This window comes from Orcinus orca, chromosome 1, assembly GCF_937001465.1.
Source record: "Orcinus orca chromosome 1, mOrcOrc1.1, whole genome shotgun sequence".
In the NCBI taxonomy this organism is placed as follows: Eukaryota; Metazoa; Chordata; class Mammalia; order Artiodactyla; family Delphinidae; genus Orcinus; species Orcinus orca.
In genome coordinates, this window is record NC_064559.1 from 57,406,764 (window position 1) to 57,428,700 (window position 21,937).

Below are 21,937 nucleotides of genomic sequence, written 5' to 3' on the forward strand. Positions count from 1 at the left end.
ACCTGGGCTGCTCACCTCTGGCTTCAAGTAATTTCTCTTATTTAAGTGTATGTTACAAATAGCATAATTTTCTCTGTGTTCCCTGAAGTGGAAAGATTGGAAACATTACCATGGCCTTGGTAAACCTGTCCTTGAAGTCTAGTGGTTAATGAAAGTATGGGATTGAGGATGGATAGAAATGCAGCATAAGAAGAAAACATGAAGTAAAATGAGCCCAGAGAAGTGCACTACACTAATGTGAAAAGAGTAAGGAGAGAGAGAGGAATGCCATTGGATGGTTGGATGAGAGCAGATACAGTGATTTGTTGTTGTTGTTGTTGTTCTGGCAACAGAGAAAAAGAAAGTCCTTGAATTTTCCTTAAAGAAAAAATAACTCCTAGACTCTGAATGGCATTTGTGTTTGCATCCATTCCACTAGACTGTGGACTTCTTGAGAACAGGTTCTGTGTTTTAAGTCTTTTTATCCCAAACACCTAACACAGTGCCTAATAAATAAATATTTGTTGAGACTCCAGGAAGGCTCATGCCAAGGAGTACTTCCCAGAACTTCTGCTGCCAGTGTCCTTGTCCTCAGAGTGAGACACAGCCACCCCTCACCTCTGCAGGAAACCCTCCAACACGAGTAGACATTTTACAGGTCCTGGAACACAGGATTGCAGCACTTGAAGGTTCTGATCTTCTCATCCTACCAGAGGAGAGACCAAGGCACAGCAGGGACGGAGGCATGGTACAAGGGACCTTATGAAAATGATGCCCAATATTGAGAGGGCAGACAGCAGAAGCAAGAAGAACTACAGTCCTGCAGCCTGTGGAACAAAAACCACATTCATAGAAAGATAGACAAGATGAAAAGGCAGAGGGCTATGTACCAGATGAAGGAACAAGATAAAACCACAGAAAAACAACTAAATGAAGTAGAGATAGGCAAACTTCCAGAAAAACAATTCAGAATAATGATAGTGAAGATGATCCAGGACCTCGGAAAAAGAATGGAGGCAAGATCGAGAAGATGCAAGAAATGTTTAACAAAGACCTATAAGAATTAAAGAACAAACAACTATGAGATTTAAAGAACAAACACCTATAAGAATTAAAGAACAAACAGAGATGAATGATACATTAACTGAAATGAAAAATACACTAGAAGGAACAATAGCAAAATATCTGAGGCAGAAGAATGGATAAGTGACCTAGAAGACAGAATGGTGGAATTCACTGCTGCAGAACAGAATAAAGAAAAAAGAATGAAAAGAAATGAAGACAGCCTAAGAGACCTCTGGGACAACATTAAATGCAACAAATTTCACATTATAGGGGTCCCAGAAGGAGAAGAGAGAGAGAAAGGACCCGAGAAAATATTTGAAGAGATTACAGTTGAAACTTCCCTAACATGGGAAAGGAAATAGCCACCCAAGTCCAGGAAGCGCAGCAAGTCCCATACAGGATAAACCCAAGGAGAAACACACCGAGACACATAGTAATCAAATTGGCAAAAATTAAAGACAAAGAAAAATTATTGAAAGCAGCAAGGGAAAAACGACAAATAACATACAAGTGAACTCCCATAAGGTTAACAGCTGATTTCTCAGCAGAAATTCTACAAGCCAGAAGGGAGTGGCATGATATACTTAAAGTAATGAAAGAGAAAAACCTACAACCAAGATTACTCTACCCGGCAAGGATCTCATTCAGATTCGACGGAGAAATCAAAATCTTTACAGACAAGCAAAAGCTAAGAGAATTCAGCACCACCAAACCAGCTTTACAACAAATGCTAAAGGAACTTCTCTAAGTGGGAAACACAAGAGAGGAAAAGGAGCTACAAAAACAAAGTCAAAACGATTAAGAAAATGGTCATACGAACATACATATCGATAATTACCTTAAACATGAATGGATTAAATGCTCCAACCAAAAGACACAGGCTTGCTGAATGGATACAAAAACAAGGCCCATATTTATGCTGTCTACAAGAGACCGACTTCAGACCTAGGGATACATACAGACTGAAAGTGAGGGGATGGAAAAAGATATTCCATGCAAATGGAAATCAAAAGGAAGCTGGAGTAGCAATACTCATATCAGATAAAATAGACATTAAAATAAAGAATGTTACAAGAGACAAAGAAGGACACTACATAATGATCAAGGAATCAATCCAAGAAGATATAACGATTATAAATATATATGCACCCAACATAGGAGCACCTCAGTACATAAGGCGACTGCTAACAGCTATAAAAGAGGAAATTGACAGTGACACAATAATAGTGGGGGACTTTAACACCTCACTTACACCAATGGACAGATCATCCAAACAGAAAATTAATAAGGAAACAGAAGCTTTAAATGACACAGTAGATCAGATAGATGTAATTGATATTTATAGGACATTCCATCCAAAAACAGCAGATTACACTTTCTTCCCAAGTGCGCATGGAACATTCTCCAGGATAGATCACATCTTGGGTCATAAATCAAGCCTCGGTAAATTTAAGAACATTGAAATCACATCAAGCATCTTTTCTGACCACAATGCTATGAGATTAGAAATGAATTACAGGGAAAAAAAACATAAAAAACACAAACACATGGAGGCTAAACAATACATTACTAAATAACCAAGCGATCACTGAAGAAATCAAAGAGGAAATCAAAAAATACCTAGAGACAAATGACAATGAAAACACAACAATCCAAAACCTATGGGATGCAGCAAAAGCAGTTCTAAGAGGGAAGTTTATAGCTATACGAGCCTACCTCAAGAAACAAGAAAAATCTCAAATAAACAATCTAACCTTACACCTAAAGGAACTAGAGAAAGAAGAACAAACAAAACCCAAAGTTAGCAGAAGGAACGAAATCATAAAGATCAGAGCAGAAATAAATGAAATAGAAACAAAGAAAACAATAGCAAAGATCAATAAAACTAAAAGCTGGTTCTTTGAGAAGATAAACAAAATTGATAAACCATTAGCCAGACTCATCAAGAAAAAGAGGGAGAGGACTCAAATCAATAAAATTAGAAATGAAAAAGAGAAGTTACAAAAAAAAAAAAAAGTTACAACAGACACCACAGAAATACAAAGCATCCTAAGAGACTACTCCAAGCAACTCTATGCCTATAAAATGGACAACCTGGAAGAAATGGACAAATTCTTAGAAAGGTATAAACTTCCAAGCCTGAACCAGGAAGAAATAGAAAATATGAACAGACCAATCACAAGCAATGAAATGGAAACTGTGATTAAAAATATTCCAACAAAAAAAAGTCCAGGACCAGATGGCTTCACAGGTGAATTCTATCAAACATTTAGAGAAGAGCTAACACCCATCCTTCTCAAACTGTTCCAAAAAATTGTGGAGGGAGGAACACTCCCAAATTCATTCTGTGAGGCCACCATCACCCTGATGCCAAAACCAGAAAAAGATACTACAAAAAAAAAATTACAGACCAATATCACTGATGAATATAGATGCAATAATCCTCAACAAAATACTAGCAAGCAGAATCCAACAACACATTAAAAGGATCATACACCATGACCAAGTGGGATTTATCCCAGGGATGCAAGGGATCTTCAATATACGCAAATCAATCAATGTGATACACCATATTAACAAACTGAAGAATAAAGACCATATGATCATCTCGATAGATGCAGAAAAAGCTTTTTACAAAATTCAACACCCATTTATGATAAAAACTCTCCAGAAAGTGGGCATAGTGGGAAACTACCTCAGCATAATAAAGGCCATATATGACCAACCCACAGCAAACATCATTCTCAATGGTGAAAAACTGAAAGCATTTCCTCTAAGATCAGGAACAAGACAAGGATGTCCACTCTCACCACTGTTATTCAACGTAGCTTTGGAATTCCTAGCCACGGCAATCAGAGAAGGAGAAGAAATAAAAGGAATACAAATTGGAAAGGAAGAAGTAAAACTGTCACTGTTTGCAGATGACATGATACTATACATAGAGAATCCTAAAGATGCCACCAGAAAACTACTAGAGCTAATCAATGAATTTGGTAACGTTGCAGGATACAAAATTAATGCACAGACATCTGTTGCATTCATATACGCTAATGATGAAAAATCTGAAAGAGAAATTAAGGAAACACTCCCATTTACCATTGCAACAAAAAGAATAAAATACCTAGGAATAAACCTACTTAGGGACACAAAAGACCTGTATGCAGAAACCTATAAGACACTGATGAAAGAAATTAAAGATGATACCAACAGATGGTGAGATATACCATCTTCTTGGATTGGAAGAATCAATATTGTGAAAATGACTATACTACCCAAATCAATCTACAGATTCAATGCAATCCCAATCAAATTGCCAATGGCATTTTTTACAGAACTAGAACAAAAAAATCTTAAAATTTGTATAGAGACAAAAAAGACCCCGAACAGCCAAAGCAGTCTTGAGGGAAAAAAGCAGAGCTGGAGGAATCAGACTCCCTGACTTCAGACTATACTACAAACTACAGTAATCAAGACAATATGGTACTGGCACAAAAACAGAAACATAGATGAATGGAACAAGATAGAAAGCCCAGAGATAAACCCACGCACCTATGGTCAACTAATCTATGACAAAGGAGGCAAGGATATGGAGAAAAGACAGTCTCTTCAATAAGTGTTGTGGGGAAAATTGTACAGCTACATGTAAAAGAATGAAATTAGAACACTCCCTAACACCATACACAAAAATAAACTCAAAGTGGATGAGAGACCTAAATGTAAGACCGGGCACTATAGAACTCTCAGAGGAAAACATAGGAAGAACACTCTTTGACATAAATCACAGCAAGATCTTTTTTGATCCACCTCCTAGAGTAATGGAAATAAAAAAAAATAAACAAATGGGACCTAATGAAACTTCAAAGCTTTTGCACAGCAAAGGAAACCATAAACAAGATGAAAAGACAACCATCAAAATGGGAGAAAATATTTGCAAATGAATCAGCAGACAAAGGATTAATCTCCAATATATATAAACAGCTCATGCAGCTCAATATTAAAAGAACAAACAACCCAATCCAAAAATGGACAGAAGACCTAAATAGACATTTCTCCAAAGAAGACATACAGATGGCCAAGAAGCACATGAAAAGCTGCTCAACATCACTAATTATTAGAGAAATGCAAATCAAAACTACAATGAGGTATCACCTCACACCAGTTAGAATGGGCATCATCAGAAAATCTACAGGCAACAAAAGCTGGAGAGGGTGTGGAGAAAAGGGATCCCTCTTGCACCATTGGTGGGAATGTAAAATTGATACAGCCACTATGGAGAACAGTACGGAGGTTCCTTAAAAAACTAAAAATAGAACTACCATATGAGCCAGCAGTCCCACTACTGGGCACATACCCAGAGAAAACCATAATTCAAAAAGACTCATGCACCCCAATGATCATTGCAGCACTATTTACAATAGCCAGGTCATGGAAGCAACCTAAATGCCCATTGAGAGACGAATGGATAAAGAAGTTGTGGTACATATATACAATGGAATATTACTCAGCCAAAAAAGGAATGAAACTGGGTCATTTGTAGAGACGTGGATGCATCTAGAGACTGTCATACAGTGAAGTAAGTCAGAAAGAGAAAAACAAATATTGTATATTAACACATATATTTGGAACCTAGAAAATGGTACAGATGAACCAGTTTGCAGAGCAGAAGTTGAGACACAGATGTAGAGAACAAACGTATGGACACCAAGGGGGGAAAGCAGCGGGGGTTTGGGGGGGTGTTGTGATGAATTGGGAGACTGGGATTGACATGTATACACTGATGTGTATAAGATGGATGACTAATAAGAACCTACTGTATAAAAAAATAAATTCAAAAAAAATTTGGTCTAAATGATCAGGCACTAACTAATTGTAAAAGAAGAAATTAATTTAACTCAACAAACGTTTTGGAGCCACTTATTATTACATACTAGGCTCTGGGCAATCAGATGAGTTAGAAATGCCATAGTCTTTAAGGAGTTCAGTTTAGAAGAGGAGACAGACATATACTACATTGTTACAGGTGGCTTACAGAGACTAAAAAAGAGAAAATTAAATACCAAAAAAGGCAATGATCAATTTTATCCTGGGGAGTGGTTAGGAAACCAGAGGTGTTGCTTTAATTGGGTTTATTTTTTAAAATTCATTGAAGTATAATATATACATAGTATACATGTATATAAATGTACAGCTTAATGAGTTTTGGCAAATTGAACACACCATGTAATCCAGTATCCCAGAAACATCCCTCATTTTCCCTCCTAGCCACTAACCCCTCAAATTAACACCTATTTGACTTCAAAGAGCTTAGAGTATTTATGCCTACAACTAGTGCTTTAAATAACAGGAATCATACATGTGCTCTTTTGTGTATCTGGTTTCTTTAACCGAATATTATATCTGTGAGATTCATCTGTATTTTGAGGTATAGGTGAGGATCATTCAGTCTCCTTGTTGTATAATATCCCATGATGAATATTAATTATTTATCAATATATTCAACCTTAGTAGATCCTTCAAACAGTTTTCCAAAGTGGTTGTACTAATTTATACTCCCAACAGTAGATGAGAGTTTTGGTTGCTCTACTTCCTTGCAAACACTTGATATTTTTTGTCTTTTCATTTCAGCCATTCTGGTGGCCAATCATGTGGTAGTTTAGCAGATTTTGAAAGATGTACTGTGTGTCATCAGGCAAATTGGCTGGTGGAGGGGGGGACACTGGGGAGGATCAGAAAGGGTGCTCAAAAAAGGAGGACCAGTGGGAGTCCTCAGATGTGAATTCTGTGAGCCTGGTGAGTTGCAGGTAAATCATATACACAAAAAAATATGTCTCCAAACTATTGTTTGTAGTAGAAATTTATAGTAAAGTTTGGAGTTAAAATGGACTTTATATCAATACAGTTTGCCATCAGCTGATGAGTCAAGCACAGTTATAAGCTTGCAACCCTGAAAGGAATAAACAAATGGCATCTCAAATCAGACACTCTGTGACATTAGTGGCTTGTATATAAGTACAGGTTAAAAAAATTATGAAAATAATAATAAAGTGATGCTCCAATAGGTACTCACCTACAGGATGTCTTTGCCTAGGGAAATAAGGAATGCATGTCCTACACAGTACCTCCAGAGTGCTCCTGGCATCTACCACACTGCTTGGTAATGTGGCTGTGTTTTCCAGTTGCCAATCACGTGAATAATTGTTTCTATCATCTTTAGTAACAGAACACCCAGCTTTATTTTGGGGGGAGGTGTTGTCAATATGCCTGGTTAAAGACTATATTTCCCAGTTTCCTTGCAACTAAGTTCTGGCCTAATGAAATTTAAGTGTAAATATTGTATGCCACTGGGGGGCACTATCCTTGCCAGGGAGAAGATATACCCTTCTTTGCCCACCCTTTTTCCTTTTGGCTTGCATAGGGATGTGATAACAGGAGCTTGAGCAGCCATTTTGGACCAAAAAGTGGAAGCCACATGCTGAGGATGGCAAAATGAACCCAAATGCCTTACTTGATAAAGCCACCATACCAGCTCTGGACTGCCTACCTCTGGATTTCTTTTTCTACGAGAGAGAAGTAAACCTCCATCTTGTTAAAGCAGTGTTATTTTGTGCCCTCTCTCTCTTTCTCTCTCTCCCCCTTTCTCTCCCTCTCTTTGGTTATATGTAGCCCAGTATAATATTAACTAATAACTGTGTATTAGGAAGAGGAAAGCTCTGCTGGGAAACCAGTGTTTCCAAGTGAAAAAGAAAGGACATGAGCTTTTAAGTAAATGCACTGCCTGTAGTTCTCTATAATACTATAGGTGTGGGGTTTGTGTGGGATCTGATACACTGCAAATAAGCCCTTGTAGAATTGAATTGAATTGTTGCCCAAACCAATATAAAAAGATCATTGTATTAGTTTCCTATTGCTGCTGTAACAAATTACCACAAATTTAGTGGCTTAAAACAACTTTATTATCTTACGGGCATAAGTCTAAAATCCGTTTGGGCTAAAATCAAGGTGTTAGCAGGCTTGTGTTTCTTCTGGAAGCTCTAGGGGAGAATGTATATCCTTGTCCTTTTATAGGTTCAAGAAGCTGCCTACATTCTTTGGCTCATGGCCACACATCACTCCAACCTTGGCTTCGATCATCACACAGCCATCTGCCTCCCTTTTATAAAGACCCTTGTGATTATGTTGAGCCCACCTGGATAATCCAGGGTAATCTTCTCATTTCAAGTTCCTTAACTTAATCATCTGTTAAGTAACATATTCACAGATTCTAGGGATTAGGACATGCCCATCTTTTGGGGGGCCGTTATTCGGCCTACCATAGTCATGTTATAGCCTCACCTTATCTATAGTGTGAGTTCTTCTCATTTATAGGGGTCAGGTGCTAGGAGGAATGGTGTGATGGAAGGAATATGGTTTGGAGTTAGCACACCTAAGAGTCCCAGAGCTGCTTCTAAGTAGCTGTGAAGCCTTGGACAAGTCATTTAAACTCTCTTGGCTCTCATTTTTTAGTGAAATGAGGGTATTGGACTGGATCAGGGAGGCAAATACCTGGTAGGCATACTGTCAACCCTTCCTCCTATACCTATAACAGAGATAACTACTTGTTCAATGCCCTTTCTCTTGTGAACTTGTTCCCAGCCTTCTAAACAGCTACTGCCAGGTGGCCAAAACTGAGAAAAAATGTATTTTCTCTCCCTGAACAAGATCATCTCTAAGGCCTGTGACCTAAACTGTTAAAACACATACACAGCTAAAACTTAAGTAGCCTCATCATGGATCATTGAGTGCTCAAATTCCACTGATTCCCTTTCTTTGCAAAATATTTTCTCCCCCAGATTTTCCCTAGATAAATTAACTTGGCAAATCAGTATTTCTTATCTCCCTATTTTTCCTCTGAAGAGAGCAGTTAGGAACCAAAAGAGAAATAAAGGTTTGAAAGGTCTCCTACCTGTCTTATCAATCAGGTATAAATGCGAGTTGCCCGTACAGAAACCCTGCCCTGCCATCACACCTAAGACCCCATGTGCTACCAGACTGTGCTTTAGCTTGAACTTGTAATTTATACTTACACTTCTACTTACACCTGTACCTATACCTACATTTACACTTATACGTAAAAGCTCATGTCATTTCTTGATGGAGCTTGTCTCTCTCTTATATATAGAGAACACAACAACAAATTATACTTTTACTGCCAGACCCCAAAGCTAGAAAGAACTCATTCAAAAAGCAGTTTTGACCAGACATGACCAGACATGTGAAGCATCTCGCTGAGGGTAGGTGCAAAACATTAAAGTCATATAGCTTAGATCATGGAAAAAACTGCGAGACAGGATGTAAACTCACTTCTGTTGGAAGGAGCGTAATGTAAAAAAAGAAAAGCAACACACAGCTAGAGTTAAGTTGCTCACAAGGAGCAAAGTCAGGTCCCAGACAAACCTCAGAAGTGTCAAATGATCAAACTGTCTATAATATGTGGTTTCTGTCATACATTATGAAAAATGAAAGGGTAATTTTCTGTTAAGACGATTGTCTCTTATCAGATTCTGCGCAGACTTACTAAAGCCTGACTCTTTCAACTCTTTTTAGTTTGTAAGGTTTTCCAAAGAAAAGACAGTCTTTCTGTTTATTCTAAAAGCCCTCCTCATCAAAGTAGAAACTTAGATTGCTTCATTTTGTAACCACGGATCAGAGAAGATGCCTCTTCTGAGATGTGAGTTCTGCACTGGAAATTCTTGGTAGAGGTGCAGAGGTGTGCTGCTTTGGAGTGGGCTGCCTTCCCTGAAAGCTAAAGCATCCCTCTCCATAATTAGGTATTTGCCATCCCATAAGCTTGTTTTATTATCCTTACAAAACTTACTGGTATCTGAAATTATTTTGTTTACCTTGGGAGTGGCAACCCATGTGTGATGAGTGGGAGTGCTGATCTAAGTTGCAGGCTTGTTTTCTTTGGCCAGCATAGTGATATCAATTTTGAATCTGTAAGTCTTTAGGCATGCAGAACTCTACAGCTCAATATAATAATCACCACTCCCTATAGTCTCAAACATAGCTTCTTCACATATTTTAGTTCTCTACCTGGTGCAGTGAGGCATTGGAATGTGGGAACTGTGGCTTCCATATAGCAGGTCTGCTGAGAGACCTATAATATCATGGAGTGGGGACCTCGTCTGTACCCGTGTGTATAATGGTAAGCATTCACTGGGGTACAAACTGAGAGGTTTTATTTCTGGCTCCTTCTAACTTGTTTTGGGTCAAAGAGAGGACATTTTACCCTTTTCACTATTTTCGCTTTCTCATCTGTAGGAAGGTTAGTGGTGCAACAGGAATTGAAAGGAAAATGGGTAGAGGCCCTGTTAAGATTTTTTTTTTTTTTTCGAGAATCAGTACGCTTCAGATGATGAGGAATGCCTTCTAGGCAGGCTTTTTCAGAGAACTGAACTGCCTCCTTAGATGGGGAACAAAAGTTTACAAGTCTTATTCTTGTAATACCCATCTCTGTGAGAGATGAGGTAAAGAAGAGCCAGGCAGCATGGTAGGAAGAATAATGCTCCCCCCTGCCTCCAAAGATGGCCACGTCCTAATCCCTAAAACCTGAGAATTTGTTACCTCATGTGGCAATAGGAACTTTGCAGATGTGATTAAGTTAGAGTCTTCGACATAGGGGAGATTATCCTGCATTATCCATCCAAGAGGGCCCAATATAGTCACAAGCCTTGTTATAAGGAAAAGGGGGAGGTAGGAGAGTCAGAGTCAGAAAAGGCTATGTGATGATAAAAGCAGAGGTCACAGTAATGCCATTGCTGAAACAGGGCCATGAGCCAAGGAAGGTGGGAGGCTGTGAGAAGTTGGAAAAGGCAAGGAACATGCTCTCCTCTAGAGCATCTGGAAGGAATGCAACCCTCCCTCCCCCTGAATTTTTGCCCAGTGAGACCCATGTCACCCTTCTGACCTTCAGAACTGTAAGACAATAAATTCATGCTGCTCTAAGAAACTAAGTTTGTGGTAATTTTTTATAGCAGCTTAGGAAATGAATACAGTGAATCAATATTTATTGAGCATCTATTGTGAGCCAGGAACTGTGCTATGTTCTCAAAATAAAAGATAGACATGGTCCTTAAACATACTTTATTAGGGAAGGAAAACATTAAACAAATGCTTATAAATAATAGTTGAACAATTAGAAGTGTGAGAAATGCTGCAACAGAGAAATTCAGTGCTATGAGACCATAAAACAAAGACAAACATGACCTTGACTGGGGTGGGTCAAAAGGGATACTTAGGCTGAGATTCAAATGCTGAATAGTAATTAGCTATGAGAAGAGATGAAGCAAGAGTCCAGGCAGAGGGGCCGGAATGGTGAAGGCCCAGAGTGTACATGGTTGTGTTCAAGGAGAAGGAAAACCCAGTGTAACTGGTATGCTCAGGATGTGGGGAAGAGAGGTAGGAGATGAAGCTGGGAAGGTAGGCAGGTCCAGATAACACAGGGCTTTGATGAGCACATTAAGCTCATGCTGAGATTTTGGACTTTGTTTTTCAAAACCATAGGAAGCGCCTAGATTGTGTGTTTTTCCAATGGGCTAACTGGACATCAGAACTGGATTTTCTAGGTTGACACATTTAATTGCCAGCGTGAGACCCTCCAGCATATTTTTTCTCTGTTGTGTCTACCAGGGTGGCTGCAAGTGTTAAATGTTGCAGCTAGAGGATAGTGAAGGCATCAAGAATCTGAATTGCTGTGCTGCTGGATGGAGGAGTTTCTTCGAAGTCCCCTGGATCTGCAGCAAACTTTGAGTTAGAAATAAGCCTCTGTTGTGTTAAGCTCTTGATGTTTTGGTGTTGTTACTGCACAGCCTAGTGTTTCTTGATTAATTCAGTCATTTAACACAGTGACTCCTTGATCATCAGAGTGAACCTGGGGAACAGGTGAAACAGAGACTTCTGGATACTCACCCACCCTGTTCTGATGTAGGCCTTAGATAGAGCCAGGAAATTTATTGGTATGTTTCATAGTAGAAACTACTGATTCTGCTAGTCTGTCTTTAGCTAGGATGACCAGAACTGGGCATGTGGGTTGAATTGTGCTGACCTACCTTGTGGGCGGCAAACATTATTCAAAATAAGAAAGAAAACATTTTAATATCAGTTGTTATCTTGGGGATCCTGGGACATCTTTTGAGATAAGAGTATATTTAGGAATGTCAGAGAAACCAGATGTATTAGTTTGCTACAGCTGCTATAACAAAGTACCACAGACTGGGTGGCTTACACAACAGAATTTTATTTTCTCATTGTTCTGGAGGCCGGTTGTCTGAGATCAAGGTGTTAGTTTCCTCTAGACCTCTCCTTGACTTATGGATGGCATTTTCTCCTTGTGTCTTCACATGATCTTCCTGTGTGTATCTGTGTCCTAATCTCTTCTTATACAGATGACAGTCACATTGGATTAGAACCCATCCTAATAACCTCATTTTGCCTCTTTAAAGACCCTACCTTCAAATAGAGTTAAATTCCAAGGTACTGGGGGTTAGGACTTCAACATGTGAACTTGGGGAGACATAATTCAACCCCTAACACTAGACTTTAAGGAAATGCCCTTATTTTATGCAGCCTGCAAAGAGAGTAACTTAACTCAGAGATGGAGGTATTTCTAATTAAGAGAGGAGCTACATGATTTATGTGGTGATGAGTCTGATTCACACAATTCACTTACAACTTAAGTAAACAGATGCCATTTTCTACAATAAATATATTTTGCATAGTGAATGTACTATATATGCTTCTAGGTTGAATATTACATTCCAAGGAAAGTTTGCACAGGAACTTTGAAATTCAATGTTGAATGCATATCCCAGAAGGAGTGGCAGTCTCTTGAAAATCTTGGTAAGTATCTTGCTTTTTCTTAGCAAGTATAGCAATAGGTGTAGCTGTTTTACATTTAAATGCTTGCATGCATGCATATATTTATATTTTTAATTTAAATTTTAAGAAGAGCTTTTGCCCATTTGTCTGTTCTCATAGTTTCTTATGCTCCAGAGGATCTGGAATATAAATATTTTTCCTTGAAACTCTCACTTATCTTACTGAGGAGGGAATAACCAATCCAGTCTTGAAAGATTTTAAGCACTATGCCCAAAGTTTACAACTGTGACCTATAGTGTCTTTCAAGTTTAGCCAGGGTATCTTCAGAATATGAGAAAAGTGAGACTGGGGAAATTAGGTGACTGGTGAAGCCCACTTTGTCACCTAGAGACAGAGCCAATATTACAGGTCGTATACCTTAAGGCTTATTGTAGAGCTGTTGGCTCCACATGCATCATGGCAGAAGAGATTTATGGCATGTTTACAGTGTATGTATGGTACATTTATAATGTAGCTCAAAAAGTTTATTTAATACCTTGAATACATTTTGGGGCTTCACTAGCTTTCCAATTAAATACCAGGTAGAGTTCTATTGTAAAACACCAAACAACCAAGCAAAAACAAATGAGGGGAGCATAGAGTATAGAGTTGGAAACATTTTTCATTGCTCACCTTTCTTCAGATCCCTACTGAGAAGAATACTTTGTCAGTTGAGATAGGCTAGGTTGTGTTACAATAACAAACAATTCTAAATCTCAGTGGCTTGACTCAGCACAGTTTTATTTATCACTCACAAAGTGAGTGTCCAAAATGGGTCAGCAGAGGGTTTACTCTGCTCCAAACAGATCTGGGTACCTGGGCCAATAGGGGCTCTTCCCTCTTGTAATGGCACCATCTGGAAAACATGACCTTTGTGGCCACGTTAACAGGGAAGAAAGTACTCAAGGGTCTCACTGGCAGTTAAACACTCTGGCCTGGAAGTGATACATGCCATTTCCCCTCACAAACCATTAGCCAGAAATGGACATATGCCCTGTCTAACAGCAAGAGGGTAGAGAACTATAATCTTCTGGATTTCAGATAGGAGAAGGGGACTGAATAGAGGTGAGCACTAGAAATCTCCACCCTAAATGCTTTTCCTCTTTGGGACCCCATTTCTTCATTTATTAATTTATTCAACCAAGATGTGCTCGATATGGAGTTATGTACATAGCTGAATAAGACAGACATTATCTCAGCCTTTTTGGAGCTTACAGTTTTGAGGCAGACAAATAAAAAATAATGCTGTTATAAATTTTAATAAGTGCTCTGAAGAAAAGGAAAGATCAATGATAGATAATAATGGTTATTAGAAGAGACCTACACAAGTAGGTGGAAAAAAGAAAACTAAATCACTAAATGGTTCATGAGTGAGGCCAATTAAAAAGAAAGGCGGGCTTCCCTGGTGGCTCAGTGGTTGAGAGTCCGCCTACTGATGCAGGCGACACGGGTTTGTGCCCCGGTCCGGGGAGATCCCACATGCCGCGGAGTGGCTAGGCTCGTGAGCCATGGCCGCTGAGCCTGCGTGTCTGGAGCCTGTGCTCCGCAACGGGAGGGGCCACGACAGTGAGAGGCCCACGTACCGAAAAAAAAAAAAAAAGAAAAAAAGAAAGGCAACTACAGTTGACTTAAATAGCATGGGTTTGAACTGTGAGGGTCCACTTACATGTGGATGTTTTTCAATAATATGTGCTATAGTATGACATTATCTGCAGTTGGCTGAATCCAACTCTGCAGAACCAGGGATATAGAGGGCTGACTGTAAAGTTATAGTCACGGATTTCGACTGTGTGAGGGGTGGACACCCCTAACCCCCATGTTGTTCAAGGGTCAACTGTATATGCCAGTGATTTTCAGATTCTCTCCTTAGTTAGTAAATCACCATAAACATTAGAATTATTCGTGGTTTGGGTTCCATCACAAGCAGATCCTGAGATAGAGATTTAAGTATAAGTATGCAGTTTATTTTGGTAGGAGAGGTGAAAGGAAGCATTGATAGAGGAGTGAGGAAGCAAGAAGGAAGGGACGGCAGCTTATGAAGGGGGCATTATAAAGCCAGCTACCACTGTAGGTGACTGTAGCTTAATCTCACTGGGGAAACTCTGAGTGTCAGTGTAAAACACATGTTAATATACCATTTCCTGTTAGTCACTGGTTGGGGGCTGCTCTCTTGGGATGTAATGCCAGTGTGTACTGCACATTATGATTCCTCTGGAGTTTTCTTTAGATGGAGCATCTCAATGCTACCATTTGTCACTCCTTCATTCATAAAAGTTTTATAGGGTCTGTAGTGATGTCTTCTCTTTCATTCCTAATTTTAGTAATTTGTGTCTTCTCCATTTTTTTTCTTTTTAGTCTACTTCTAAGTTCTAAAGATTGTTGATCTTTTCAAATAAGACACTATTGCTGTATTGATTTTCTCTATTATTTCTTTTTAAAATTTTATTGATTTCCACTGTGACCTGTATTATTTCTTTCCTTCTATTTACTTTGTATTAATTTGTTCTTTTTTCTCTAACATAAGCATTTAAAGGTATAGATTTTCCTTTAAGCACTGCTTTAGATGTATCCTGTAAATATTTATTTATTTATTTATTTATTTATGACTGTGTTGGGTCTTTGTTGCTGCATGCAGGCTTTCTCTAGTTGTGGCGAGCAGGGGCTTCTCTTTGTTGCACTGCGTGGGTGTCTCATTACGGTGGCTTCTCTTGTTGCAGAGCACGAGCTCTAGGAGCATGGGCTTCAGTAGTTGTGGCACGTGGGCTCAGTAGTTGTGGCTCTTGGGCTCTAGAGCACAGGCTCAGTAGCTGTGGTGCACAGGCTTAGTTGTTCCGCGGCATGTGGGATCTTCCCGGACAAGGGATCAAACCCGTGTCCCCTGCACTGACAGGCAATTCTTAACCACTGTGCCACCAGGGAAGTCCCTATCCTGTAAATTTTGATATGTTGTATTTTATTGTCACACAGGTTAATTAGAAATACATTTTTAAATTTCCAAATATTTGGGCGTGTTCTTTCTATTATTGATTTCTAATTTAATTTCATTGCTGTTGAAGAAGATATCTGGTATTATTTCAATCTTTTAAAATTTATTGAGACTTGTTTTATGGCCTAGCCTATGGGCTATCCTGGAAAATGAGCCATGTGCACTTAAAAAAATGTACATTCCACTCTTTTGGGTGGGGTATTCTATGTAGGTGAGTTTGGTTAAGTTAGCTGGTAATGTTGTTCAAATATTCTTTATCCTTAGTGATTTTTCTGTCTGGTTGTTCTATTAATTAGTGAGAAAAGAGTATTGCGATTCTAATTATAATTGTTGAAAAGTCTATTTCTCCTTTCTATTTTGTCAGTTTTTGCTTAACATATTTTGGGGCTCTCTTGTTAGATACATAAATATTTTTACTTTTATATCTCCCTGCTTTATTGACTCTTTTATCATTGTGAAATGCTCCTCTTGTTCACAATATTTATAGCCTGATGTCATGTTGTCTGATAATAATTTAGCCATTCCAGCTCTTTTATGGTTACTGTTTTCATAGTGTATCTTTTTCATCAGTTTACTTTACTTCTATTTATGTTTAAAGTGTGTTTCTTGTTGATTGAATATAGTTTGATCTTGCTTTTTATTTCAGTTTGACAGTCTCTGCCTTTTGATTAGAATAGTTAGTCAATTTACATGTAATGTTATTATTGATATGGTTGGATTTATGTCTGACGTGTTGCTTTTTGTTTTCCATTTTCATATCTCTTTTTGGGTCCTATATTCCTGTTTTACTGCCTTCTTTTGTGCTAGTGCACTTTTTAAATTCCTTTGTTGATTTTTTTAAAGCTGTTTTGAACTATTTCCCTAGTGGTCACCATAGAGATTATAATATGCATATTTAAGTTTTCACAATCTACTTCAAGTTAGCACTGACTTAAATCTCATAAATTATAGCAACTTTGTTCCATTATAGCTCCATTGCCTTCTTCCTCCTTTGTGTTATTATTGTCAAATATACTTCATCTTTTGGGTTAGATGTAAAAACCTAACAATACATCATTACAATTATTGTTTTAACCAATCTGTTTTTTAATGATTTTTTTAAATTAAGAGAAATACAAGAAAAAAGAAAGAAAAAGATATAGGCAGTCTTTTATATTTACCCACATATTTACAATATCTGGTACTTTTCCTTCCTTCCTTCATTTTCATTGCCATCTACTGTCATTTTCTTTCAGCTTGAAGGACTACTCCTGTTATTTCTTGTAGGTTAGGTCTACTAACAATGAATTCTCTGTTTCTGTTTATCCATGAATGTCTTTATTTTCTCTTTATTTTTGATGAGTAGTTTGCTGGATATAAGTCTTTTTTGGACAGTTTTCTTAACACTTTAAATAATTAATTCCATTGCTGGCCTCCATAATTTCTGATGAGAAATCACCCATTAACCATTTTGTTGCTGAGTTGTTTTCCTCTTAATATTTTTGGGATTTTCTCTTTTTCTTCCAGAAGTCTGACTATAATAGGTCTTGGTGTGGATCTCTGTATTCATCCTACTTGTCTTTTTTTGAGCTCCTTGGACCTGTGGATTGACATTTTTCATATAATTTTGGAAGTTTTTGCTCATTTCTTCACATATATTTTCTGCTCCTTTCTCTTTCTTTCAGACTTTTCATTATAGAAAAGTCAATCTACTTGGCCTTGTTCAACAGATCTCTGGTCTTTTTTCTCAGTTTTTTTTTTTCCCCTTTCTTCTGTGGATTACAAACGTTTTATCAACCTATCTTCAAATTCACTGGTTCTGGGACTTCCCTGGTGGCATAGTGGTTAAGAATCTGCCTGCCAATGCAGGGGACATGGGTTTGATTCCTGGTCCGGGAAGATCCCACATACCGCAGAGCAACTAAGCCCATGAACCACAACTACTGAGCCTGTGCTCTAGCCTGTGAGCCACAACTACTGAGCCCTCGTGCTACAACTACTGAAGCCTGCACACCTAGAGCCCGTGCTCTGCAACAAGAGAAGCCACTGCAATGAGAAGCACGCCCACCGCAACAAAGAGTATCCCTGCTCTCCACAACTAGAGAAAGCCAGTGTGCAGCAACAAAGACCCAATGCTGCCAAAAAAAAAAAAAAAATTCACTGGTTCTTTGCCTTTTCAAATGTGATGTTAAATAAATCTAGTAAATTTTTCATTTTGGATGTTGTGCTTTTCATCTCTAAAATTATCATTTGTTTTATTTGATATTTTTACTTTCTCTATTGACATTTTGTACTTGTTGAGTAATTTTCAAAATAATTTCTTTTAATTTGCTGAATGTAGTTTTCTTTAACTCTGAACATATTTATTAGATCTGCTTTGAAATCTATATTTGGTGAATCTAACATCTGTGCCTAGTCAGAATCAGTTTCTGTTGGCTTTCTCTCTTTCTCCCTCCCTCCCTCCTCTCTCCCTCCCTCCCTCCCTTCCTCCCTTCCTTCCTTTCTATCTCTCTTTCTTTCTTTCTTCCTTCTTTATCACCTATCTATCTATCTGAGTCTGGATCACATATTTCTGTTTCTTTGCATGTCATATAATGTTTGATTAAAAGACTGGACATTCTCACACTATCAGTATATTATAGGAACCCTGGATTTTGTTTTATAACCTTTTATGTAGCCAAACAGATGCAACCCATTTCATACATGTTCTCAAGATAAACAATAACTACTCCTCAAATAAGAGCACTTGATTAGCACATATAGTTCATCCTAAATTTGCCTGGTAATTGAGGTAGCAAACATGTTTACTAATTGCCTTTATCCAAAGGGAAAATAAAATAAAATAAAATACTCATTTATTTATGACAGGAGGATGATATATCTCTTTACCAGATTACACATGACATACGTCACATTTTGGTTTAATGCATATTCAACTATAAAACTGTTTTTTCCTCTTCTACTATTGTGGACAGGTTTTCCAAGTTGGCAGATTTTCTTTTTTAATTTAGTTTCCCCAAAAGTAGTTGCTGGCCATGCCAGGGAGTCGCTATACTGCATGTTTTTCTTGTTGAAACTAATAGCCTTCTCCTTATTTTTCTTTCTCTCTTTCTTGGTAGCTGTTTTAGGAGCATCAGTGCTTCTGAATCTTAGGGAGACTCTAGATTTCATCAGTTCCTTTCTCCCATATCACCTAGGTATGCTTTCACAATTGTCTGTAAAGTGCTAAACAAACTCAACTGTAAGGTAGGAAATAAGTAACAATTAATACACAAATGGACTCTCCTTTTGATCCTTCAGTGGATATGTTTTAGATAAATCCTTTGTAAGAGTAAGCACAGAAATCAGAGGGATTTTTATTTTTTTAGCCAATATGGTTATCATGGATTGGTACTCTGGTCTAGCAATTCAGTGGGGTGTGCAGATATTTTTCCTACAATCTCATCCTTTCTGAAGACATGTCTCCTTTTCTGATTTAAGATTTTAAGGAACTCTTGTACTGAGGGGCTTGAGTGAGTGTCCTACAACTATGTAGTGTTGGGATGAAGATGAGAGGATCATCAGTTGTGCTTTTGTTTGACCTACATACTCACAGAGAGGTGAGGGAGTTGGGAGCCATGAAGGGTGGATAAAGCCTCATCTCAGGTCCTCAAGAAGGTGAACCACACATATGCTTCCTCACTCCTGTACTCTCTTTTTCTTCTAGTACCACCCATGTTCTCTCTTCAGTCCTCTCTTTAAGTCCTCTCTACCCAAAGTCCCTGCCCTCACCCTCACTTATCACTCTTGCACTTCCTTCAGGATAGTGAAACAGTAGGCTCAGACACATTCTAGACCCAGCTCTGCCTTCCCCTGACTTCCCTGTTGGTCACAGGGAACAGGAATTCAGTTCCATCTCTCTCTGCTGGCAAAGCTAAAGCCGGTTTTTCTCCTAAAATACTTGATGACAAATGTGCTTCTCCACTGGAATAATTTAATTTTTTCCAGAAAACATTTTGGTCCGTTCTGTATGAAGCATGTATATTCCTCTTATCCTTTGACCCTACTATATACGAAAAAACAAAAAACAAAAACAGACCCTGGTTTTGTTATGCTGTAGGCACATTTTCCTTTGTTCTCACCTAATTTTCATTACAAAGCGTCACTGGATTAACTGAGACTGCCTCTATATAACTTTTTGGATCAAAGGGCTCCATATTCAAATAGTTTCTCTCTCTCTGACCCCCAAATTTCTCCTGTGACAGATGCGGTTGAAATTTCAGTACTTCCACCATGTAAATATTCAGTATTGAAAAATGTACTTGCAGCTATAAGTGGCAGAAGTGTTCCAATGAGAGAGATTGCACCAACTCTTTGAAGAGCTATCTTTATTTCTGTATGTGGCTTTGCCAATGATTCAGTGGAAACATAATAGTGATTTTGATGAGTCCTAAGTGTACATTATGAGTTTGCACAAAACTTGCAAAATTATTTTTAGTTTTTGTGAGTTACCTGAATATAAAAAGTAATTTGGTATCTGCTCTCTTCCCTCCCATCTTCTCATAGTACATTTGGTCTCCAGATGTTGAAGTAAGAAATATTTTCTCTGGAAAATAAAGCTATCAGTGTGCATTATAACATGGACAATACTGATGCATGTCTAAAAATTAGGCTGATACAAATTTTAAATCCCTGCCATATGCTGAACTTTGGGCTAAAAGAGAAGGAAGCCAAATGATATTGTTAAAGCTCCTAGTATTCCAAGGTATCATTGCAGATGTTTTCCCATACATTATCACATTACGTTTTTTTTAAACAACATTACAAAGTAGGTTTTATTCTCTCTTGATTTGCAGAGGGAGAGAGAAAGTCAAGTTTAGAGACTTGAGATAGTTTTCTCAGGGTCCCAGATATTTAGGTGCAAAGTTGGAATTCAGGACCCTTTGACTTAGAAGCCCTTGCACTTTTCCCCATGCCATTGTGCCAACTGAAGAGTTGAAAGTCCTTCATATTCAGCTATACAATAGTACCCTCAAATGTTACTTCAGTACAAGTATAGCCTTGCTTTGTATAGTCTTATGCCTCTATGCCTTAAAATGCAGAGATCATGATTTACCTAGTTTTTTCTTACCAGAACTTAGCACAGGAAGTGAAATTTAGAAGAAGCTCAGTAAAAGGCTGTTAAAATCGACGAATGAATTAGACTTGGTCATCATAAAAAACTTTTCCAAAGAAGCTCCTCCTTTAAGAATTTCTCTTTCTCTTAAGCTTTCCATTTACTAGAACCCATGAGATCATTCAAGGGACTTTTTCTCCTTGACAGGAGAAAAACATTCATAAAATTATCAGACATGTCATTTTACATTCATAAAATTATGAGACATGTCATTTTACTTTTATAATGTCTCTAACACCTGGCTCTTCCTTTTTATTTCCATTGTCACTACTTCTATTCCATCCATCTTCAGGGACTGTTTTCTCTCTCCGATTCACTCTCTCTTTTATTCTATCCATCCATCCATCCATCCATCCATCCATTCTTTCATTTCTTCAACAAATATTTTGGTAGCATTTATTAAAAACACAATAAGCATTCATTAAAAACACAATACAGTGTGATAAGTGCTGTAAGAAAAGATTGTTTACAGTGCTGTGAGATCACAGAAAAGGATAACTCTTACCCAATTTGGGGAGGGATATTCAGTGACAACTTCTTGGAGGAGTGTTTATCTGAGCTGAGCTTCAAAGAATCAGTTGAGTTAGAAAGGCAAAAAATGGAAAAAGGCAAAAGAACAACAGTGTTCCTCCTCTGTAGCATCACCATTTATTATTATTTTTTATTAAAAATTGATGTATAGTTTACCTACAAATATATCATATTAGTTTCAGGTGTACAACATAGTAATTCAATATGTTTGTAGATTATGAACGATACAAATTTATAATATTATTGACTATAGTCCCTGTGCTGTACATTACATCCCTGTGACTTATTTATTTTTTAACTGGTAGTTTGTACCTCTTAACCCCTTCACCAATTTGTTCATCCCCCAC

The 21,937-nt window shown here is 38.0% G+C and overlaps 1 protein-coding gene across 1 annotated transcript in view; it reads left to right on the forward strand.

Moving 5' to 3' along the window:
• SLC9C2 (solute carrier family 9 member C2 (putative)) overlaps positions 1–7,217 on the forward strand; it is a 272,343-nt gene extending 265,126 nt beyond the window's left edge. Inside the window, exon 33 of the mRNA XM_049715795.1 lies at positions 7,104–7,217. Within this exon, the coding sequence (XP_049571752.1) occupies positions 7,104–7,202 (99 nt within the window). The 3' untranslated portion in view covers positions 7,203–7,217. The remainder of the gene's footprint in view (positions 1–7,103) is intronic.
• The last annotated feature ends 14,720 nt before the right edge of the window (positions 7,218–21,937 follow it).